Raw genomic sequence first — 22,551 nt, 5'->3', positions numbered from 1 at the left:
AGTGCTGGACATTCCATAAAATGTCCCTTATGAACTGTTACTGAGAAGGAATCAAGGAAGGTTCCCTTGCACAGATAATGAGATAGCCCTTTCCCTGCTCTATCAGTACATATGAGGTACAATTGTTAAGAATACACTTTGCAGATATTAGGCCCTTGAAACACCTAATTTCTACCAGTGCTTGTTGCAGGAGGAATGCAGAGAGGGGATGCCCTATGTACCCTGAGCCCCCCCAAGTCATAGTAGAGTCTGGGTCCTTGGGTCTCAGAGTTTTTCCAAAATGGCCCTCTAAAGATGAGCAGCACTTCCGCTCCACAACGAAGCTGAAGCTGGCTGCCTCTCTTTCCAGCTTGGGGCGACTTCCAATTCCCCAGGAGGGCTACGTGAGAAAGGGTGACACTGGGTGAAGTTTCCAACCAAAGCCAATAAACGGCGCTATTGTCGCGCCCTGGGTCCTGGGAGCCCCAGGCTTGGCTCCAGGCGAAGAGAGCCACAGCTCTCTTGGGAGGGCGGGGTAATGGGGGTGGGGGCCCTTGTTCGGTTCCGGGCTTGGGGTTCTGGGATCTGTGCACTGCCGACCGTCTTCTGGAGGCCCGCTGGGAACGCGGAGGAGGGGAACGGGAGCGGACGAGAAAGCTGCTTCAGAGGGCTCTCTTCTTACTTGAGAGGTTGTAAAGGACCGGTCCTGGTTCCCGCTGTGTTCCCCTGCTTTCCTAGCTTGGTGCAGGGTGGGGGGTGGAGACACTGCAGTTCAGGTTCCGCCTCCCTGCAGCCAGTGTCCGAACCTCTGTGGTACCTGCTGCTACACTCCTGCAAACCCTCAAAGAAGGTCGCGCTGCTGGGCTGGTGCCTGAGCCTGCAGTTGCTGATGGGCCAAAAGAACTGATTTCCTTTCAGCCTTCCCCCTCCATCTCTCCACATCCGCAATGGTAGTTATGTCTGTCTGTTGAAATGTTAGCTTGTGTCCAGAAAGTTTCCTCAGAAGAGTTTTAAAGGAAATCTAGAGTGGCTCTTAACTTGGGGCTGTGCAGACCACCCCAGAGCCGCCAAGCACGGGAGATCATTTTGATCACAGCCTCCGAGGGAAGCCAGGAAGGTGGGAGAGAGAGGGTGCCTGAGCCTGGCAAAAAAACATCTGTAAATCTGGCAGGAGGATATAAGGCAAAGATAAACTCAAGCCCCTCGGCTAGGTGTTTATCAAATGACAAACTGGTGGAAACAGTGACTAGGTTCCCGCAGCTAATCTGCTGCGGGGAGGATCGCTGCCCCAGCACCCTTTCCCCTGCCTTGGGAAATATGCAGCCTGGGCGCTGTCACCACAACGGCTTACTTGGGTCCTAAAACTTGGAAAGAAACCTGACATCTGTCAGGCTACTGGACGCCAGGCCGCGCGTCGGTTGGGTAGTTTCCTAAAATGAGCTTCACTTAGCAACAGCCTCGGGGTGCAGAAAAGCCAAGAGAGGGCATGTGTGGAAGGCAGCGGGAGGGCAGGGGCTACTGCACATTGGCTTCTTTGGGAGAGGTGGGTTTGCCTAAGAAAATTTGACTGTCAGCCAGTTTGCCAAGGGAACAGGTGCAGGTGGGGGGATTGCCTAATCATTCTGTTTCCTGAGACAAATCTTCCAGTCCTTGTTCCCTGTGTTGCTCACATCCATGAGCACGTGCTTGCACGGATACACACATACACACACACTCACAAACAATATATATCCATACAAAGAAAGCTTCCTGATAGTTCACTTTAAAGCCCTAAATCACTAAGGCCCGATGACTCAGACCATGTGAAACACAAACTGAACCCGTAGGTTTTGGAACCCCAAAACTTCTGGAAGATTATGAGGCTGGAAGCAGCAATTTTGGTGCTAGCAGTACGCCCAGTAGAGGGGAGACTGGCCTGCTCTGTGTCTCCCAAGCCACAGTAGCCTACTTTTTAATTTGTGGTGGAGAAAAAGGGAGAAGAGCCCTGCCTGCAGGCGTCCCAGGATTGCCCAGTCCCGCATTAACCCTAGAAACTAGAGCTAGGAGCTTGGGATCCCTCTCATCCACCCACACACTTGAGGTTTATGCTTTCCTTCTAGTCCCCCACCTTTCCACAGGACTGGGGGCAGGGGATGAGACCCCACACAGCGCGGACACCTTATTTCGGCTTCTGCCACATCTGCCTGGATGGCTTCTCATTCCCACTCGCCGCCTCTGGTGGCTTGGAGAGTTTTGATTGCTGTGCCACTTGCTTTAGCTGGCGGTGGCGATTGTTGGGGTTATGTCTCCCCGCAGCCCGGATTCCCGCGCCGCTAGTCTCTGGCAGAAAACCGGACAAGCAAGCGAAATGTCCTGTTCCTAATCTTGGGGATCCAGCCAGAAGTCTGTAAAACAAAAAAAGAAGGGCAGAATCCGTTAGCAGAGCCTGCTCCGGGGAGAAGCGGCACGGCTGCGCTCGGAGAGCAGCGCTCAGTGGTCCTGGCAGGTGCGCGGCCAGCGGAGGGGGCCCGGCGGTCTGCCTGGAGGACAGCCTCGGCTCCGCTACGGCCACTGTCCCCCCCTCCAAGAAACTTTTCTTTTACTCAGACAGACTCCTTGTTGCCATGAAAACGGATTTTCCAAGGGGCCCGACCCTCCCCCTCAGGGGCATCGGACTGGAAAAACCGAAATGGCCAGAGAACAGAGACAAAAAGGGGCCGCTAAGCGGGGGCCGGGAGCCGAGAGAGCGGAGGCCGATTCACCCTCTACGTCACACACACACACACACACACACACTCCACTACGCCGCATACGAGCGCCTCCACCAGGCTCAGAAGGCGGGGCAACAGACTTCTCCCTTCCTACGAACCCCCAAGAGCCTCGTATCCCCGTACACTCCACGGTCCTGAAGCCTGTCTCCCACGTCTGGGCCTCTGGCCCCAGTTCCGTCCCGGACACACACAGCAACCACTGGCCGATTCCAGGGGTGGTTTCTTGGAGTTGCTGCCTGGGACACCCGGGATGCACCTTGAGTCCCAAAGCCCGCTTGAGTAGCTAGCTGGCTGTGCCTGGTGTCCTTAGAGCTGGCTACAAAAGTGGCCAGAGGACCTACGCGCATGCAGCCAGAAGCCCCGGGACAAGGTGCCCGTCAGCTCTGAAGGGGTTGCAAAGTTGTTTTCTGAATCCCGCAGGCGCCCCTCGGACACTCCCCCAATCCTACCCGCGTGCCCCTCTTCCCAGCTCCTTCACCTCTTTGGGTTTCGTTCTTTCAAACTTTTTCAGACCTAATTGGTGGTCTCAGAGCGGGTCTCTGGAACTCCCGCCTCCTGAATAACTCTCATCACGTCACTCGGCCCAAGAAGGGCGAGAGGGTGAACCAAAGTGCTCCCCGAACTTTTTTTCCAGCCGGGCCAAACGGGGGCTCGGTGATGATTGGCCAGGGCGCATCACTGCAAACCTGTCAATCACCAGGCCTCCGGGTGGCTAGGGGCGGACCGAGCCCCAACTCCAGGGGATCTGAGCAGGTATATAAGGGGCCCCGCGAGCACCAGGCCGGATTGTGAATGCGACCCGCTGGAGACAACGCATCAGGTGCCAGTAACCTGTGGGTTCCTGCTAACGTAGCCCTGAGCACTTCGGCAAGCCTGCCCTTCCCGCCCGACCCGCTGGCCCAAAGGCCCCCAAGCTTCCTTCCGACGGAGTCCCCGGGTCTTTTCACCGTGGCTGCTCCGGCTCCGGGAGCGCCTTCTCCTCCCGCCACGCTGGCGCACCTTCTTCCAGCCCCGGCAATGTACAGCCTACTGGAGACTGAGCTCAAGAACCCCGTGGGGACTCCCACCCCAGCAGCGGCTACCGGAGGCCCCTCCGCTCCAGGAGGCGCAGGCAAGAGTAGCGCGAACGCAGCCGGCGGCGGGAACGCAGGCGGCGGCAGCAGTGGTAGTGCGAGTGGCGGTGGAGGGGGCAGCGACCAGGACCGAGTAAAGCGTCCCATGAATGCCTTCATGGTGTGGTCCCGCGGGCAGCGGCGCAAGATGGCCCTGGAGAACCCCAAGATGCACAACTCTGAGATCAGCAAGCGCTTGGGCGCCGACTGGAAACTGCTGACCGACGCCGAGAAGCGACCATTCATCGACGAGGCCAAGCGACTGCGCGCGGTTCACATGAAGGAGTACCCGGACTACAAGTACCGGCCGCGCCGCAAGACCAAGACGCTGCTCAAGAAGGACAAGTATTCCCTGCCCGGCGGCCTGTTGCCCCCCGGAGCAGCCGCTGCCGCCGCCGCCGCTGCCGCCGCTGCCGCCGCCAGCAGCCCGGTGGGCGTGGGCCAGCGCCTGGACACGTACACACACGTGAACGGCTGGGCCAACGGCGCGTACTCGCTGGTGCAGGAGCAGCTGGGCTACGCGCAGCCCCCGAGCATGAGCAGCCCGCCGCCGCCACCCGCGCTGCCGCAGATGCACCGCTATGACATGGCCGGTTTGCAGTACAGCCCCATGATGCCTCCCGGCGCCCAGAGCTACATGAATGCAGCGGCTGCAGCCGCAGCCGCCTCGGGTTACGGGGGCATGGCGCCCTCAGCCGCTGCCGCTGCGGCGGCCGCCTACGGGTAGCAGCCCGCCACAGCCGCTGCCGCTGCTGCCGCAGCAGCCGCCATGAGCCTGGGCCCCATGGGCTCGGTAGTGAAGTCGGAGCCCAGTTCGCCGCCGCCTGCCATCGCATCGCACTCGCAGCGCGCGTGCCTTGGCGACCTGCGCGACATGATCAGCATGTACCTGCCACCCGGTGGGGACGCGGCCGATGCCGCCTCCCCGCTGCCTGGCGGCCGTCTGCACGGCGTGCACCAGCACTACCAGGGCGCCGGGACTGCCGTCAACGGAACGGTGCCGCTCACCCATATCTGAGCGCCGGCCTGCGCTCCCGACCCTTGCCCCCACCCGCCCCACAAACCCCAAGTTGGGACGCCTTGTTGTTTAGCTTTGCTTGCCTGGGACTGTTGCCTTGTACTGGTGATGGGAAGGACAGAAAGTTTTGCTGTAGCTGTCGGGTTTTGTACAAAAGCAAAAAGAAGTCAGGAGCAGCGGAAATGGGACTTTTAGAGAGCTCGCCTGCCCCTCACCGCTGCCCCTCCCTTCTCCTTTGTAGGCTGGGAATCGCTGTGATGTTTGCAGAGAAAAAGCAACCCCCTCCTCCTCCCGAGTTCCTGGGTTCTTCTGTTGCATTTGAAAATGTTGTCTTGTTAGTTTGCAATTAGCAGAGGAGTGAATGGGAGAAGCCTACTCTCGGGTGAGGCTGGCCTGAGAACTGCAACGCCCCTGCCCCCAGTCGGGTTGCATCTGTTTTCCTCGTGGTTTTTTTGTGGGGGCTGACCGCGGCTAAAGGCTAGGCAGCTAAAGCCAATGTTAATTTATAGCCAAGTGTGCGTGTGTCTCCCGCCTCGCCGTCCCTGGCCGCGGGACAGTTTGTCCAGTCCGCATTTAGGCTGTTGAGTTGGTGATTTCTGCCGTGATCTGTTTGATATTTCTTCGCTCTAATGTGTTTCTGTTTCGTTTGGGTAGTGGGGAAGGGGCTATTTTGTTTCAGGTTTTTCAAGGTTTTACTCTTAATTCCTAAATGAGAGATCAATAAATTTTATAACCAACATAATGGAGTCCTTATAATTTTGCGGGCCTGAAACTTTAGGTGCGGGTTGGAAAGGGGACCAACAAACGGTTTTATAACCGAGGTCCCATCCTGGGGGCGGGGTAGGGCCTGGGGGGAGGCAAGCAAGATCTGAAGTGGTTTCTTTTTAACTACTGGTGATCCAAAATACACCAGCTCCCGAAAAGTCTCAGCTGAAACTCGAATGAGACAGCGGTTTGTCTTCCTGGGAGCGCCTTGGCGGAGCCGGCACGCAGTAGCTGGGGCGCAAGCCCGCGGTCGCGCACTTGTTGCTCGCGGTGAGCGTCCGCTGAAGGACTGTCCGCTGCCGCAGCCACGCGGGGCAGGGATGGCAGCGGCTACTGAAACCGACCAAAAAAGGGGCAGTTTTGGCTTTGTGCACTGGGGCGGGAAGACATTTGAGCCGAACTGAAATATTTACAAAACGAAAACTCTTCGGAAACCTCAATGATCCCATTTAAAATAAATGGTTACAGGGATCCCCAGCAGGAAACAAATACACTGCAACGTTGGTACCAGGAACAGCGAGCTCAGCTTTCAACACTGGAAAAGTTGATCTGCAGAAGTACTCCTTAGATTTTCAAAGATCTCTAAAATGCCTCCCAGGGCTTTTTTTGTTTTTAACTTGTCAACTCAGTCCACTCATCTGTTTTCTGGAAGAGTGTCCCTCTCATCCAGAGCCTTAAACCTGCTTTCTATTCCTACCTCCTCACCACTTTCCTCCAGTCCCTGACCCTCGGTCATTCCACTACTCCCCGAAGGGCCTTCATTTCGAATCAGGCCACACGGCCCCAGTGTATCTGTTTGGGGCCTACGAAGAAAACAAATAGAACCAGTGTTTTTTTACCCCCTCCTCAGCTGTTTGAGGTGATTTCCTTAATCCCTTTAATCCTGTTACCTCGCTATCCCAGAATAACTAAACTCGGCCTTTCCAATAAGCTTGGCTGGTGCACTGTTTTTATCCTCATCCACTACTGACCACAGGTTTCTTTGCTTGAGGTCTGCTGGGACCCTAGGCGACAGAATTTCCCGTAAATTGGTCCGAATTCCACATTTCCAACGGGCTTCCTTTGTGCGGGCCAGCCATTCACCTGCGGGCCAGGGCGGGCCTGGGGGGGGAGGGGCGGGGGCTTTCTGAGGCTTTGGGGGTCGTGCCCGCTTTTTACACATCACTGCGGATCCTGGAGACTAAACCCACCCCGCCTCTCTAAGAAAGGTCGAGTCTCCCTGGGAAGGCAGCGCCACTCCTCCCCCAAGAGGTTTGCACTGCCATTCCCACCCCCAGACCCCATCCCCCACTTTGCAGCTTAGGGTGGGAAGGGGCCAGCGTTGATTTACAGACCCAGACACTTTGCCTTCCACCGGGTACTCCTTCCCGGGCCTGCTGCGTCCCAGGCTGGGGTTCGGCCTCCGTAGTACTCCCTCCTCTCCGTCCTAGGGCCACCGACTTCAGGCCCCTCTTGGAGGCCTGGTGCTTTAACCCTTGCTGCTGTGGCTGGAGCAAATCCACAGGCTGCCTGGTGGGTGATCCTGCATCACCCCTGCCCCACCTGCGGTGCTCCAAAGTCCCACAGGGAGCGAGGAAACTCTTCTGTCACATCCATCCCCCATTCACATCTTTCACAGTGTTTGGCCTTCAATAAAATACCTGTCTGGGTTCCCCTCAAGTTTGGACTACAGGAAAAGGAAGGTAAAAAACAAGCACTTCGCCTCACTGAAGTAGGGGGTGCCAACGGAGGAATAAACTCTGACGCTGCTTCTTTCGAAGAGTCCATTGTGCTGCTGCCTTCTTAGAAGTGCCAGGGTCACCCTTTCAGCGTGTCTCACATACTGCTCACTCCCTCTCTAAACATCTATGGCTTTGTGCTCCACTTTGTCTGATTTCCAAACTGCTCTAAAGATAAAAGATTTCATCAATCAGCACTTTTGCAGGATTTAAATATAGATGAAGGTTTTTTTTTTTTTTTCTTTTAACTTTAGCAATAGGGAAGAAAACTGAACTGGAGTTAACCTTACATCTTCTAGACTAGAGTTTTCAACCCCTCCCCCGCTCCTCTGCCTCCATTTCTACGAGGGCAATTGTACCTTAATCTGTTCTATAGATTGGGGTTCTAGTAAGGTTTAATTCGAAATAAGGGTTCTGCTACTTTAACAGCAATAAGAACAAAATCTGGTCAAACCCACTTGTTCCTGCCTCCTCTCCCCGCTTCCTTTACATATGAGGAAACTGGACCGGAAAGGGGAAATGATGCTCTCGGTGGCAGCTGAACCAAACTCTCAGGACTGAGAGGGCCCTCTCTGCCCTGCCAGCCACAAAACCAAGAGAGAAACCACTCAAATCACAGCTCCAGCTGCCTCTCAAGCCCATAATCCAGTGGGGGCTCCAGAGAAAGAGGTAATTCCTGACAGAGGCACCTACTAGCCACTGCTTGGTCAATAAAGTGATGCCACGCACTGAGTCTTTACAGAGGAAAAGAGATTAGTTTACTATTTAGCTTCCAGGACTGGAAGCTGCTTTAGCGGGGGAACTATCCTACACAGAGATTTGTGTTCCTGTAGTACAACTTCCCTCACTATTCCTTCTAGAAGTCTACCAGAGGGGAGTCCGAAGTGCAGGAAAAGATTTATAAACAGAGATGTTTCTCACAGCCCTCCTTAAAATGCTAAAAATTACAAACAACTAAATGTCCGAAATATGGAGAAAGGCTAGGTAAAATGTATTCTTTTAAAGACTACTTTAGGCATTCTAAAAATAATTGCTGAAAGAATCAAAAGAAGACTGCTTTGCAGATATTGGAATTGTGTATGGATGGTTTTAATGAGACAGGGAAAAGTTTAAAACACAAGGTGAAAAAGGCAAGAGACACAGAACTACATTCAGTATATGTGACCTTGACCATTTAAAAATAAATACATGTGATTGCAGAAATATGAAAAAATGTGGGTAGTGCTATGAATACTGGGTACTTTCCCATTTTCTCTAATAGGATTGTATGCTTCTTATCACCAGAAAAGGCAGGTTTAAAATATATTCTCTCCCTATCATAAATACAGAAATGTGTCTTTTCATAGGAGAAGAAAGTGCAAGCCTTTCCTTCAGCTGTTTTGGGGTGAGGAGGGGGCAGGGAGTCCCAGGAGCAGTAATCCCCTAGCTTTTCTCTAAGTTGGGGACTGCAGTTAACACAAGAAGGACAAGCACACCAGAGCAACCCCCTGCCAAGTCCCCTCCTCAGTAAGCAAGAGCAGGATCAGATTAGTGAGCAGCTCTGTCATTCTTTAGACCCACTCACTGGAGAAAAAGACCTCCTTGGGAGCCAAGCTAAACAGACTGGGCTGCCGGGAGCAGGGGCCACTGAGGAACCAGAAGGCAGTTAAAGGCAGGGACCTAAGCAAAACTCACTGCCTTATTGGGAGGGGGGAGAGAGCAAGCCCAGAAGGTGGATCCCAAGTCAGGCAGAGAAAAGACTAGGTGAGCACCAATCAGATGAACGGAACATGGCATGTTGTGTCTTTCCTACCCATCATCACCATCCTCATTGACTCCACTGTCACCTCCTGTTGGACTATCACTATGGCCTCCTACCTGATCTCCCTCCTTCCACTCTGTACCCTCCAATCCATTCTCCTCAGAGTATTTCACTTTCCCAGCATAAATCCTATCATTGTCCCTTACCTTCTTAAATAACTATCTGGTAGCTTACTGTTGATTGCTCTTAGAAAAACATCCCAGCTCATCCAAAGCATTGCCTGATTCCGCCCTTGAATGCCTCTCTGGGCTCAACTCTTTGGGCCTCTACTCTTTCCTCCCTGGATCTCAGCCAGTATTTTTCTGAAGAATGTTGACTAAATAAATCATGGTTCATGATAGTTTTATATCTTAACAAATTTTGAAGTCCAGTAACTGTCTTAAATAAGGATTGGGCATAGTACTTATTTTATGTTTAACATGCAGAATTTCTCCCCAATCTATACATCAAATGAATACTAATTAAATTTACTAAGAAAAATACGTGGATTCTTTCTCAGTTCACGACTTTTGAACTTACTGTTCTCTTTGCTGGAATGTTCTTCCCCAAGCTCTTTCCTCAAATAGTCCAGTACTCTCCAGGATCTCATAGCTCTGGGTACCTCTCCAAGTACTAATCCCAGTAGTCATTTGACATTTATTTGTGTGGTCCTGCCTATTGTCTGTCTCCTAGTCTAAAGTTTCATGAGGGCAAAACTGTTTAATTTGCTCACCAGGACCCAGCACAAAGCCTATTCTATAGTAAGCTCTCAAGAATATTAGTGGAATGTCAACTATATGTGTAAGGAATTGGGCACTCTGGAGACTTGAAGCCAGTGGGATCAGTGCAAGCCCTTGAAAATCAAGATTCAATTTACAACTTTGGCCCTATCTCTTACCAGCTGTGGACTCTTGAGGACATCCTTACACTAAGCCTCAGTTTCTTCAGATGATGAGTGGGAACAATGTCTCTAGTTCGTTGTGAGGATTCAGTAAATGAAAGCTTTAGGGGCTGAGCACAGTGGCTGGAGCATGGTCATTGTGCAGTATGTGTTAACTAATTTTATTGCGTTTCTTAGCAGCCTCTGTTGACCTTTCAGAGAGGAGCCGGTATTCTTGGTCAGATTCCGCCTTCCCATCATGAGTGATGCTTCTCTTTGCTGAGGCCAATTCTTGACACAGAAAGAAAGCAAAATAAGACTTCACCATTAAAAATGAAAAGAAAAATGATACCGTGTGTCTCCGATCCAGGACACCACGTCCTATTGGATGCTTCTGCCAGAAATGGAAGAGCATTTAGCTAATAGACATCAAAAATCAGCCTAGGGCCATGGTGGCTGGTGGTAGAAGAGGTGTTTGGGAGGCAACCTGTCTAGTATTATGGGCTATTGGACTCATCAACTGCTGCCTCAAACCCAAACATACTTTCCTAACCTAGGCTGCTAGAGTAGGAAGAGTCCTCAGGCGTCATCCAGTCCGACACCCTCATTTTACATTCAGGGAAACCGAAGCCCAGAGGAACAGAAGCATACCAAGGTTACAGAACTTGTTAATGCCAGATTCAATGAACTAGCACTGGGGCATCCTTCCTCTCTGTTTGATGATTTTTTGCAACTACTCCTAAGCTGCCTTTAATAAGATTAAATATGTTCTTTCTATCTCCACCATGAATACCTTCTCAAGTGGAAGGTAGATGGGAAAAAGCGAACCAACACCCCCCCCAAAATAAATAAATAAATAAAACTTTTAGTTACCAAAATTCTAGAATTCTCTAATTTGGTTTTTTTTTTTTTTTTGGAGACAGAGTCTCACTATGTCACCCTCGTAGAATGCTGTGGGGTCATAGCTCACAGCAACTTCAAACTCTTGGGCTTAAGTGATTCTCTTGCCTTGTCTCCCAAGTAACTGGGACAACTGGTGCTACAACGCCTGGCTATTTTTGTTGTTGTTGTTGTTATTGTTGTCACTGTAGTTTAGCAGGCCTGGGCTGGGTTCGAACGCACCAGGCCCACTGCATGTGGCTGGTGCCCTAACCACTGAGCTACACACCCCGAGCCATCCAATTTGGTTCTTGTGGTAGCAACTCTGCTGAAATCTCATTTTAAAAATGAGCACTTTTGTGTTAAAATAACTAACTTTTCATTGAGAACAAATGGCCATGTTTAAAAAAAGTAATTAAGAGATGGTTTCTTTTTAAAATACGTATTCTCTATGGAAATGTCAGTAACATTTAACTGAAGTTTAAATTACCATGTATATTTTCCTCTCAGATTTTACTCATTGATAATAAACATGCTTTTATATGTGGATCTTGGCAATACAGAATGAGTAAAAATAAACCATGTATACTTACTAAACATTATTCAAAATATTTAATAAACTTTAATTTTCATTTAATTATTAAGCTGTCAATGACTTTTGAAATAAGTTTAAAAAACTTTGCTAAAGGCCATGATTTATTTATCCCATAAACACTTTTTAAGGCATCCTATGTGTCAGGAAATGTGCAAGGATCTGGGGACAGTAGGAAGTCATGGGACTCACAATGCAGTTTTGGAGAGAGAAGGTCAACAAGGGACTCTATTGAGAAAGAATGAAATGGGGGCCATTCCATGGTAGAGACAGAACCCATGGGAGAGCCATAGAAGGGGCTTCCTGGAGAAGAGGGGATTTAAGCTGAGCCTTATAAGGTATATAAGCCTTCCACTGGAAAAGGCAGGGTGGCGGGGACAGTCCAGGCTGACAGAACAGCATGCAAATGATGCAGTCATATATCTTGGATTAAGGGAACTTCATGTGGTCAAATAGCCTGGCTTTGGAGTATGGGATGGAAAGACGGGGGCAGGTAGAATAGCCAAGAGGCCGCTTGATTTTGTTTCATCCAAGAGAAAGCCCTGACTGGTGGCAGTAGCCATGAGACTGGGAAGTGATAGGATTAACAGGTAGGAGTCTCAGCTTCATCCTGGCTGGAGGTAACTGGAAAGAAAGGTGACATGAACAGAGATAGAGAGCATAAGAAAAGGAGCCTAAGTTCTTATTTTTTTTTTTTTTTGAAACAGAGCCTCAAGCTGTCACCCTGGGTAGAGTGCTATGGCATCACAGCTCACAGTAACCTCTAACTCCTGGGCTCAAGCGATTCTCCTGCCTCCGCCTCCCAAGTAGCTGGGATTACAGGTGCCTGCTACAACACCTGGCTATTTTTTTTTTTTTGGTTGCAACCATCATTGTTTGGTGGGCCCGGGCTGGATTCAAACCCGGTAGCTCAGGTGTATGTGGCTGGCGCCTTAGTCGCTTGAGGCACAAGTGCCGAGCCATAAATTTTTTAAGCAAAAAGAGTAAATTTTGATATGTGACTTTGGTACTACACGACTCTGTACATAATCATATATATATATACATATATATATGTGTATATATATATGTATATATATATATATTGCTTTTGTTCAAGTGAGCTATTGTCCCATCAAATTTAATGTGCATTTGTAGGTTATTAAAAACCAATTCCATCTATCAACATTGTTCAATTAAAAATGATTCTATTTGGCTAGGTGCAGTGGTTCACGCCTGTAATCCCAGCATTTGGGAGGCCAAGATGTGTGGATTGCTTGAGTTCAGGAGTTCAAGACCAACCTGAACAAGAATGAGACTCTGTCTCTTAAAAAAAAAATACCCAGGTGATGTGGCAGGCACCTGTAGTCCCAGCTACTTGGGAGGCTGAGGTAAGAGGATCACTTGAGCTCAAGAGTTTGAGGTTGCTGTGAGCTGTGGCGCCAGAGCACTCTACCCAGGGCAATGGAATGAGACTCTGTCTCAAAAAAAAAAAAAAGATTCTATTTGTTGCTTTATTAATGCCTCAAATAAAATACCATTATTTTTAAATACCTAGTTGGAACCATTCAGAATTAGTCTGTGTACTTTATTCTAAAAAGGCCTCTAAGTTACCTTCTAACTTTAAGGTTATTCTCTGAGTCTCTATGTGCAAGAACAGGATATCTGTAATGTCAAAAGCCCCAAGCAGCTCAGCAAAATTGGAATGGTAACAAGCTTCTGTGCTCACACCCTGGGTAGGATAGTGGTGTCAACACCTCTAGCAGAGCTGATAGAGCTGTCTTTCAGTCTGTCTGCAGGCTCTGTTTACATTCTGCAGGTTAGTTACCAACACGCTCACCACCATCAACCTCTGAAAAAGATCTCTGGGTCAACTCGTATCTTCTAGACTCTCCACGTACTTTATTTCTTCTGCTAATAAGCGTTCCTGCTACATCACCTTGTATGATTTCCTTGGAAAGAATAAATTAGGCTAAGTGTGTAAACACCATATGAACTCTAGAGATGCTGGTAATAATTAGAAGCAGTGGAAATCAACAGCAGAATGGCCCAGCCTTCTTTCAAGAGCAACTTGTCCAATTTGGAGAGGGCTCAAGTTAGTTTGAAAGGGGGAGAGGAACACTAAAGTTTGGGGGCTTAGTGTAAAACTGGAACACAAATATGGCTGCAAAGCTCAGGAAAATATTCTAGGATGAAAGGTAGCTACTTGAGGAAAGATGTCTCTCTCTCCCTCACACACACCAGTTTGACAAGAGGACTATCCCTTAACTGTCGAGGATCTCCAAGGTGTTTCAGAGATGGTCGCTTCACTTCCTGGGCCACTTCTACACTGTTACTCTCAAATGTCCAGTCCATATGATTCTTGTGAACCTCAGGCCTTTGGATCCAACTCCCTTCTGAATATATGTACTGAAGTGTCCCACCTGCTCTACTTTCAAATTTTGACCAGACAGCTAACTCACCTTATTCCTCCCCACATCATCATCTCCTGTGCCATTTTCCATCTCCAGTAAACAGCACCAGCCTCTACCTAGATAGCCCCTTCCTCCTCATACTCCAACCCAACTTCTTAAGATTTCCAGAATCTGTCTTTTTTTGTCACTGACTTAGCTATGGTTTGTGTTACTTATTATTGCTGTGTAGGTAGTTATCCCAGATGTTAGCAGTACAAAACAACAGATACCTGTACTTAAAACTTTCATTTTCTGTGGATCAGGAACTTGGGTGCGACCTAGTTATTCGAAGGCTGCAGTCAGGGAATCAAGCAGGACTACAGTTAGTTGAGTTTCCACTGGGATAGGATCCATTCCAAGGTCATTGACATGGCTATTGGCCTGTCTCAGGAGATCCACTTCCCAACTCACTCAAGTGGCTCTTGGACAAGCCTCTGGTTCCAGCTGGTTTTGGCCAGAGACATCAGCTACTTACCATCCAGGCCTCCACATAGGGCAGCACATAACATGGCAGTTGGCTTTGAAAGTCATAATCCTAATCTTAAAAGTAACATTGCATCACCTTTAGTATATTTTGTTCATAGGCGTGAGACACTGAGTTCAGCCTGCACTCAAGAAAGGGAAATACACAGGGACATGAATGTTGGGAGGCAGAGATCATTGATGGCCAACCTAGAGTCTGTCCACCAGAGGGCTCTTGTCTTTTGTTTGGAATGTACTGAATGACCTAACTTCTCACCTGGCCTCCAACATCACCCTACTCCAGGTCATCCTCCCTATTTAGATCTGAATACTGTTTCTATAAAGGCAATCTGATGGTGCAATGCTGCTGCTAATTAATCTCTGTTGGCAGCCTGTGCTGCCCACAGGACAGAGTCCAAGACCCCTCATGATTTGGTCTTCACTTCTTAGCTCTTTAGTACTGTCTCTTACTACCACACACTTCCCCTACTGCAACACCAAACTTCCCATGGTGCCCAGGTTTCCTGAAACAAGCCAGGTTCTTCTAAGCCCTTCTACAATTCCAGAGGAGGTAAAGAGGATGTGCTCCTCTTGCTGCCTGGTGTTGTTTTCTCCCTCTCATCCTTCAAGGTACCACTTCAGTGGTAACTTCCCTGAGATGCCTACCCTGACTCTCCCTACTTCTGTGCTCCCCAAGCTTTTTGGAAGTAGCTCTATTTAAGAAATTTACACAGTGCCTGGCACATACTATGAGGCATTTGCTGCGGGTTTTAAAATTTTCTTTAATAAAATCAAGTAATCCCAGAGCTGTACAAAAGACAAAAAGGCACAGATAACTACGGTTCAAATGAGGAAGGACTTGAAGGACCTGAGAAGAGAAATGAGAGCATAAATGTCTAAGGTCACACGGCTATTCAGTGGCCAACTGGGGACAGCTGACTGGCTTCACCATGTCTCCTCACATCAACTCGAGGGCTCTTTCTACTATTACAAAACTACCTTCACTGCTTCTAGGCACTCTGTTGCCCCTAAAATCTACGATTCTTTAAAAGCAGGAAAAAAGTTTAGAAATAAGCCTGCATGCAATACTTCTCTGTTCCTCCTGAGTCTTAGTATTGTCTCCAGCTTATGTGAGCATGGACTTCCTGCACGATAAGGTGATGACAATCACATTCTAATCTTGGTTAAAAAATAATGGGGGGAAATTCCGTGTACTTTTTGATTTTTGTTGGAAGGATGAATTTGACGCATGAGTTTATGGTACTGGATGAGTTTATGGTACCGGACCCCACTCTCCTGGCTGCATTCTCCATTTTCTATAGGGCTTCTCAGTGCTGTCCTTTTGGGCATGTGAATTTCCTTTTCCAGGGTTACAAACTCCATGATATTCACAAGGAAAAATGTACAAAAGAAGAAAGTGCTTTCCTTCTTCTTCTTTGCCTACTGAATAAATCCTTAACATACCAAAAAGAGCTGTCCCAGAGATAACAAGGTCTTGCAGCATGTGCTGCCTGAGTAGCCACAGCAGCAATGGCAATTCCAGTGACAGTCCAGTCCCTGAGATCAGCAAGAATGAGGAATCTGACAGGAGGTGCTGAAGAGGAATATGCTACAAGAGCTCATGAGGTGCTGGGCGGGGGGGGGGGAGGGCTACAGCAGGGCAGCTAGCTGTGTTTGAAATTTTAAAAGATATGGGGGCGGTCCTTACTAGATATTGCACACTTTCAGTGAGGAGAGGAATCAGGGATCCAGCTGTAAAGCTAGTAAGCCTTTTGGCGCCTGGACATTGTAATCAGACAGAATTTAAATTTCAGCCCCTCCCTACGTGCATTCATTGGGTGGCTTTCATTGAACATGTTTTGTCAACCGCTCTGAGACACAGGTGTCTCTTCCGTAAAATGGGGATAATAGTGCTACTTACTTTATAGCTTTGTTTTAAGTTTAAATAGAATGGCGCATATAAGGGGCTTATCATTCAATATGTGGAAAATATTACCTTTATTATTACAGATCTGGGAGAACCTCAAATGCCCACATTCCAAATGAATATTAGACTTTGACTTCTAGTACACCAACCCATGGAGGTTCTCAAGCTAGCTCCTCTGCTTTTTAGCTGTGTGACCTTGGATTTTATTTCCTAAGCATTCTGAGCCTCTAATTTCCTTACCTATAAAATGGGTATGATAATGGTATTGACTTTACAGAGTAGTAATAGATTATAAAGATTAAACAAAAATTTAGCACAGTGCCTGGCAAGTATTATTATTATTCTATACCTAAGCTTTCTATAGCTTCCGGTAATCCAGGTTTACTCTCCTGCTGTAGTGGTAAGAACATAGGCTTTGCAATCAGACGTATTTTAGTTTAAGATGCTTAGAATGTAGATTCCAGTATCCCAGTGCCTGAGTTTTTTTTTTTTTTTTTTTTGAGACAGAGCCTCAAGCTGTCCCCCTGGGCAGAGTGCCGTGGCATTACAGCTCACAGCAACCTCCAACTCCTGGGCTCAAGCGAGTCTCCTGCCTCCGCCTCCCAAGTAGCTGGGACCACAGGCGCCCGCCACAGCGCCCGGCTATTTTTTGGTTGCAGCCGTCGTTGTTGTTTGGCGGGTCCGGGCTGGGGATTCGAACCCGCCACCTTAGGTGTACGTGGCTGGCGCCTTAGCCGGTTGAGCTATAGGCGCCCAGCCCAGTGCCTGAGTTTTAATTGCAGCTCCATCACTCACTGGCTGTGTGACCTTGGCCAAGAATTTTCATCAAAGATCCTTTGCTTGCATTTCAGTAGCACACACTAGCCATGAATATTTTTAGGTCTAAATTGAAATCTTAGTATATTTATTGTCAGAATTGGTTTCTGTCAATTTTATAAGCCTTTTAGAAGACCATGTGTATTATTTTGACCTCTCTATGACTTGGTTTCCCCATTTGTAAGATGCTGGTGATAACAGCACCTACCTCAGAGTTGTATTGAGTCCATTTACCCAAGTTTGGTTCCAATGTCAAGACTATTGATGCCAAACACACACCAAAAGGGTAGGAAAAGGTTTGCTAATTACATAATGGGGCACTTCCAGGAAGAGCACGGCAGGCTTCCCAAGCTGTTCCAAAACTCACTTGGCTAAACAAGAAAAGGAGACTAAGTAGGGGGTTTTATTGTGATTAGGTGTACAGGTTCCCCCACATGGTTAGGGGCTTCCATGGTTTGAATCCTGCCAGCGCTAATGGAAGGAGCACTCAAGCTTTCTTAAAAGCTTGCTCGGATGTGGGGAATAATGAAAAGAGGGGTATCAGGCTTAAAAGCTCTCAGCAGTCAATATCAAAAAATGTAGCTAGACTCCTTATTGCATGTTGTGACTCAATAAATGAGATAACACACATAAAGTACTCAATCACCAATGGCTGTTAGTAGACAAACCACAAGTCCTGGTAGAGTCATTAACCTGCTCTATTGCAAATCTGTAATTTCTTTATATCGAGAGGTTCTGTGTTGTAATTAATGTAAAGAGTATTTAATGAATAGGCCATTGGGCAACATAAGGTGTCCCCTTCATTGGCCTTTGTGAACATCCCCTCTGGGCCTCAGGTGTAGAATGAGGGCATAGAACTAGATGGTCTCTAAGACCCCTGCTGGTCTAAGGGTCTGAAAGGGGTGGTGCTTGGCTCCCTCATTAAGTGCTTTTGCTGCAGAATGAAGAGCCACCTGCATTCCTTTCCAGTCTATTATCTACCACATTACAGATGTTGTTACCCTCTATGCTATTTGGGTCTTTAAGACATATTTAAACCAGCAGACTAAAGAAATAAACAAAGAAAAAAAATAGAGACTGATAATACAAGTTCTAACTTAAGTCCCAATTGATCAACATTTTTTCCATGACTTAACTTCAATCTGAAAAAAAATATAGTGTTATTTTTTACCCTTGTCTGAAAGAACTTTGATTTCTTCATTTTTACAAAGCATTCTCTTTCTTGTCTTTATTGTGAAGACATGTTAATTGAAAAATGTTCATTTGGAATGAAAAAAGAAGAGACAGGAGAAAGAAAAGTTGCAGTGACTTAACAAATTTAGAAAAGTAGTCCCCAGAAATTAGAAGATCCTATGTTACCTGCATACATCACTATTTCCATCTCAACAATGTTTCTGGGCTGGGCCACTGTAGCTCAGCGGATAGGGCGCTGGCCACTTGCACCCAGGCTGGTGGGTTCAAACCCGGCCCTGGCCTGCTAAACAATAATGACAACAACAACAACAACAACAACAAAATAGCTGGGTGTTGTGGTGGGCTCCTGTAGTCCCAGCTACTTGGGAGGCTGAGGCAAGAGAATCGCTTAAGCCTAAGTTTGAGGTTGCTGTGCATTGTCACGCCAAGGCACTATAGCTAGAGGCGACACAGTGAGACTCTCTCCCAAAAAAAAAAAAAAAAAATGCTTCCACTGGTGAATAAGCTAGTACTACCATTTTTAGAGGGGGTTTTGGTTTACAGAACAAGACACAGAACTACAGCAAGTCTTTGATGACATTCCTTAGGGACAAATAAGGTTGAAAGACACTTTCCTAGGGGATTGTAACTTGTTTACTCAGAGCAATTCCTGATGTCTAAACTCTGAGACGTCCCTCAACTCAGCCACACATAAGAACATTCTTGTCGACAGTCAATTTCAATCTACTTTGGATCACTTTCTTCAAGCTTGTCAGCACTTCAATTGCAGTTCATTTGATGGGAGGGTGGAAGGGCCTCGACTATGAACAGGCACAGCAGACCAGAAAGTAAGCCAGTCTCAAGAGGACATTGCCCAGGATTGCACTCGCAAAAAAAAAAAAAAAAAAAAAGATGATGACCAGGTCTACCTTAGTGAGGACCATTCTTCTTCACTTCTTTGGCTCTGGGAATGTCATGTGACAGTTCTGTGTCTTTTCTGATAAAAGACATACACCACAGAGTCCATCTTTTTACAGAATCTCACATTGTATAAATATTGCCCTCGAGGAGATGCTCTCCTATCTCTACATGTTTTTTTTGTTTGTTTTTTTTGTTTGTTTTTTTTTGAGACAGAGCCTCAAGCTGTCCCTGGGTAGAGTGCCGTGGCATCCCAGCTCACAGCAACCTCCAACTCCTGGGCTCAAGTGAGTCTCCTGCCTCAGCCTCCCAAGTAGCTGGGACCACAGGCGCCCGCCACAACACCCGGCTAGTTTTTTTTTTTTTTGGTTGCAGCCATCATCGTTGTTTGGAGGGCCTGGGCTGGATTCGAACCTGCCACCTTAGGTGTATGTGGCTGGTGCCTTAGCCACTTGAGCCACAGGCGCCGAGCCCTATCTCTACATGTTGAAGAATATTATGGGACCTGAATCTCATCTATGTGACATTTGAGCTTCTGCTTCAGTTTCTCAGCCAAGTACATGGCCAGGCTAGATGCCTTCTGGGATGAACAGATCACTATTATGTGAAGCAACCTTTTCCCTATTTGGGAAGTTCTTACTATTGTGTATTGTGCCTTCCACCCATTCCTCCTAGTCAGGATTTACAAAGCATACTTCCTATTTGTGCTAGGGCAACCCTGTGCTCTAAGGTTGCTCATGTCCAGGCTGATCATTTGCCTTCAGCGTTTTCTCATTTGGATGGTTCGAGGTGGCTTTAAACACTGATGTCTCTACTGAAAAACTTTGCAATATGTCCCCATCCATCAGCCTAGTGTAGCAGCCAGAAGTGAATACTGGGTAGAGTTTGACTTGTCCAGAGCAGAGCAGGACTCACTTCCCTTTAGTGGAGAGGAAGTTCATCACCCCAGAAGTTCATGAGCAGGTACATTATGCTGGGGACTCGTTACATTTCTTATTAGCTCCTCAGTTCTGCTCCATTGTCAGGCCTGATTGTGCCAGCCAACATATCCTCCCAGCTGCTGGTCTATGGAGGTAGCGTGGCCCAATTTTTAATGTACTTGGGGGTGCTTATGTATATAAAATATGGGTTATATATGTTTATCTTTTATCATATACATGGGTTACACATTTTTCATATGTATAAGTGTATATATAATAAACTGATTGCCACTTAGAATTTAAAAATGTTAATTTACCTCGTCACTGGGTAAGTACTTACTTATATTTTGTGTCTCCCCGATTTGAGCAGCAGGAGGAAAGGATTGCTAGTTAAATTCACTTTCCAATCCTTTACATTTATATATACTAACTTTGGACTTAAATCATTGACTACTGTCATGTTATCTGGTCCTTAGTCTTCCTATATTTGCATCAAACCCTCTCTACACACTGAACTAAAGTCACCACCATGACAGATTCTCAGGCCGCTTGAACCAGGACCGAGGATTTCAGCTTGAACTCTAATACAAAGGAATCATGTCAGCTCTAGATAGAAATGACATGGACAGTGGGAGTTGCACAGCACTGGGACAGGCTCCTGAGATGGGCTAGAGGTTGCTTTCTAAGAGGGTCTGTGAAGTCACTCTTGGAAGTTCTTTTCAGGGAAGGATTCTAAAAGGAAGGAAAGAGTCAGTTTCTTACATGGTTAGACCTAGACCCTAGAAAGCTATTAGAGAATATTCACCCAAGAATAAGAACCACAGCAATATTGTCTGTGAGTCTCACTCCCCTAACAACACTGAACTCATTTGCACTTTCAGCTCTCATAAACTCAGGACCAGAGGGAGATCTGGATGGACATGGTCAGGTACGTGTCATAGATGATAATTTTAGAATGTTGAATGCTTATGAAGTCCCAGAATTTGATCTCCACAGGGTCTGTTACATTGAACAATCTACAGTATTTGGGGGTACAAATACTATAAAATTTTCTAAATTGCAGAAAATAGGGAAGAACTTGCTAAAATAGCTGATTTTCAGTGACATCCTTTGGCTCTACCAGTAGTTGTAAAATTTCAAGAGCCTCTATTCTCGGGATGCACTGACCATGGAATTTATTACATTGTTTTGCTTTGTTTTGTTTTGTTTTATTGAGACAGAGTCTCACTATGTCACCCTTGGTAGAGTGCTGTGGCATCACAGCTCACAGCAGCCTCAAACTCTTGAACTCTTGGGGTTAAGAGATTCTTTTGCCTCAGCCTCCCAAGTAGCTAGGACTACAGGTGCCCACCACAATGCCTGTCTATTTTTTTTTTTTTTGCAGTTGTCATTGTTAACAGGTCTGGGTCAGGTCTGAACCTGCTAGCCCTGGTGTATGTGGCCAGTGCCCTAACCACTGAGCTATGGGTGCCAAGCCTAAGTTTCTTTTTTTCAATTGTGCCTAAGCATATAGGAAAGAGTGTATGTTTGTGTAGCAAATAAGTGTGGAAGGTTGAGTTGTATACCCTAATAGACAAAGCATTTTTGTTCAAGCAGGTAAATAAAAAAGACACACATATACACACACATGGGTGCACACACACACAGAATTCTATGGAAGGGCCCAGAGATATCATATTGTCATCTTAAATATCGAAAATACAGGGCCAGAAAGGAAAGAGAGGCCACACCAGGAGAAATGGTGGAGCCTGGACTAGGTTTTAGGGCTTTAAACCGAAAGATCAGTGTCCTTGCATTCATACAGTGCTAAAAATTAATTTAAAATATGCATTAATGTACATAGTTACCATTCAATAAAAAAGTCAGAAAAATAAATAAATAAATAATAAAAACCAAATAAAATAAAATAAAAATAAATATATCATATATACTTGATGACTGAGGGAACCCTGATAGAAAATACTAATATTTTATCAAAAGTAAAAATGTCACTTTCTTTTCCCTTCCTTTCCATCAGGAAAAATTGAACACTCTTCAGAATTTGTTTTGAGATACAATTAATTTACTCATAAAAATAAATCTCTAGATAAATTAAAAAGTTCAAATGTGTATGCCCCGTGGGGTCCTTGGTATATGTATATGTATGTATGCTTCTTGGGCTCCCAACTCTGCATACACAGAGCAATATAATAACATCTATAACTCTAGTCTTGGTTTAAACACTTGCTATACCTTTGAGTATATTTGCATTTGACAGAGAATGAGTTCTCATCATTGCTTAAAAACTGTGGTCAGCATTTATGTATCTTTACATTATGATAAATGTAATCCACATAACAATACATAGCATGATAATTTTATCTAGGGTAAATCAAAAGAATTAAAACACTTTGTTCAGATTCCAGTCTAAGCAGAACTGACGGCTGGTGT

General features: G+C 46.9%; 1 protein-coding gene across 1 annotated transcript; it reads left to right on the top strand.

The window, feature by feature from the left end:
* The first annotated feature begins 3,518 nt into the window (after nucleotides 1–3,518).
* SOX3 (SRY-box 3) lies at nucleotides 3,519–5,594 on the top strand. The gene is given in 1 exon segment (XM_012809932.1): nucleotides 3,519–5,594. A coding segment is annotated over 1 exon segment (1,338 nt). The 5' UTR covers nucleotides 3,519–3,521; the 3' UTR covers nucleotides 4,860–5,594.
* Nucleotides 5,595–22,551: the final 16,957 nt, after the last annotated feature.

This window comes from Otolemur garnettii, unplaced genomic scaffold, assembly GCF_000181295.1.
Source record: "Otolemur garnettii isolate 467f Iridium unplaced genomic scaffold, OtoGar3 scaffold00117, whole genome shotgun sequence".
NCBI lineage: Eukaryota > Metazoa > Chordata > Mammalia > Primates > Galagidae > Otolemur > Otolemur garnettii.
This window is presented reverse-complemented; position numbering and strand designations above follow the sequence as displayed.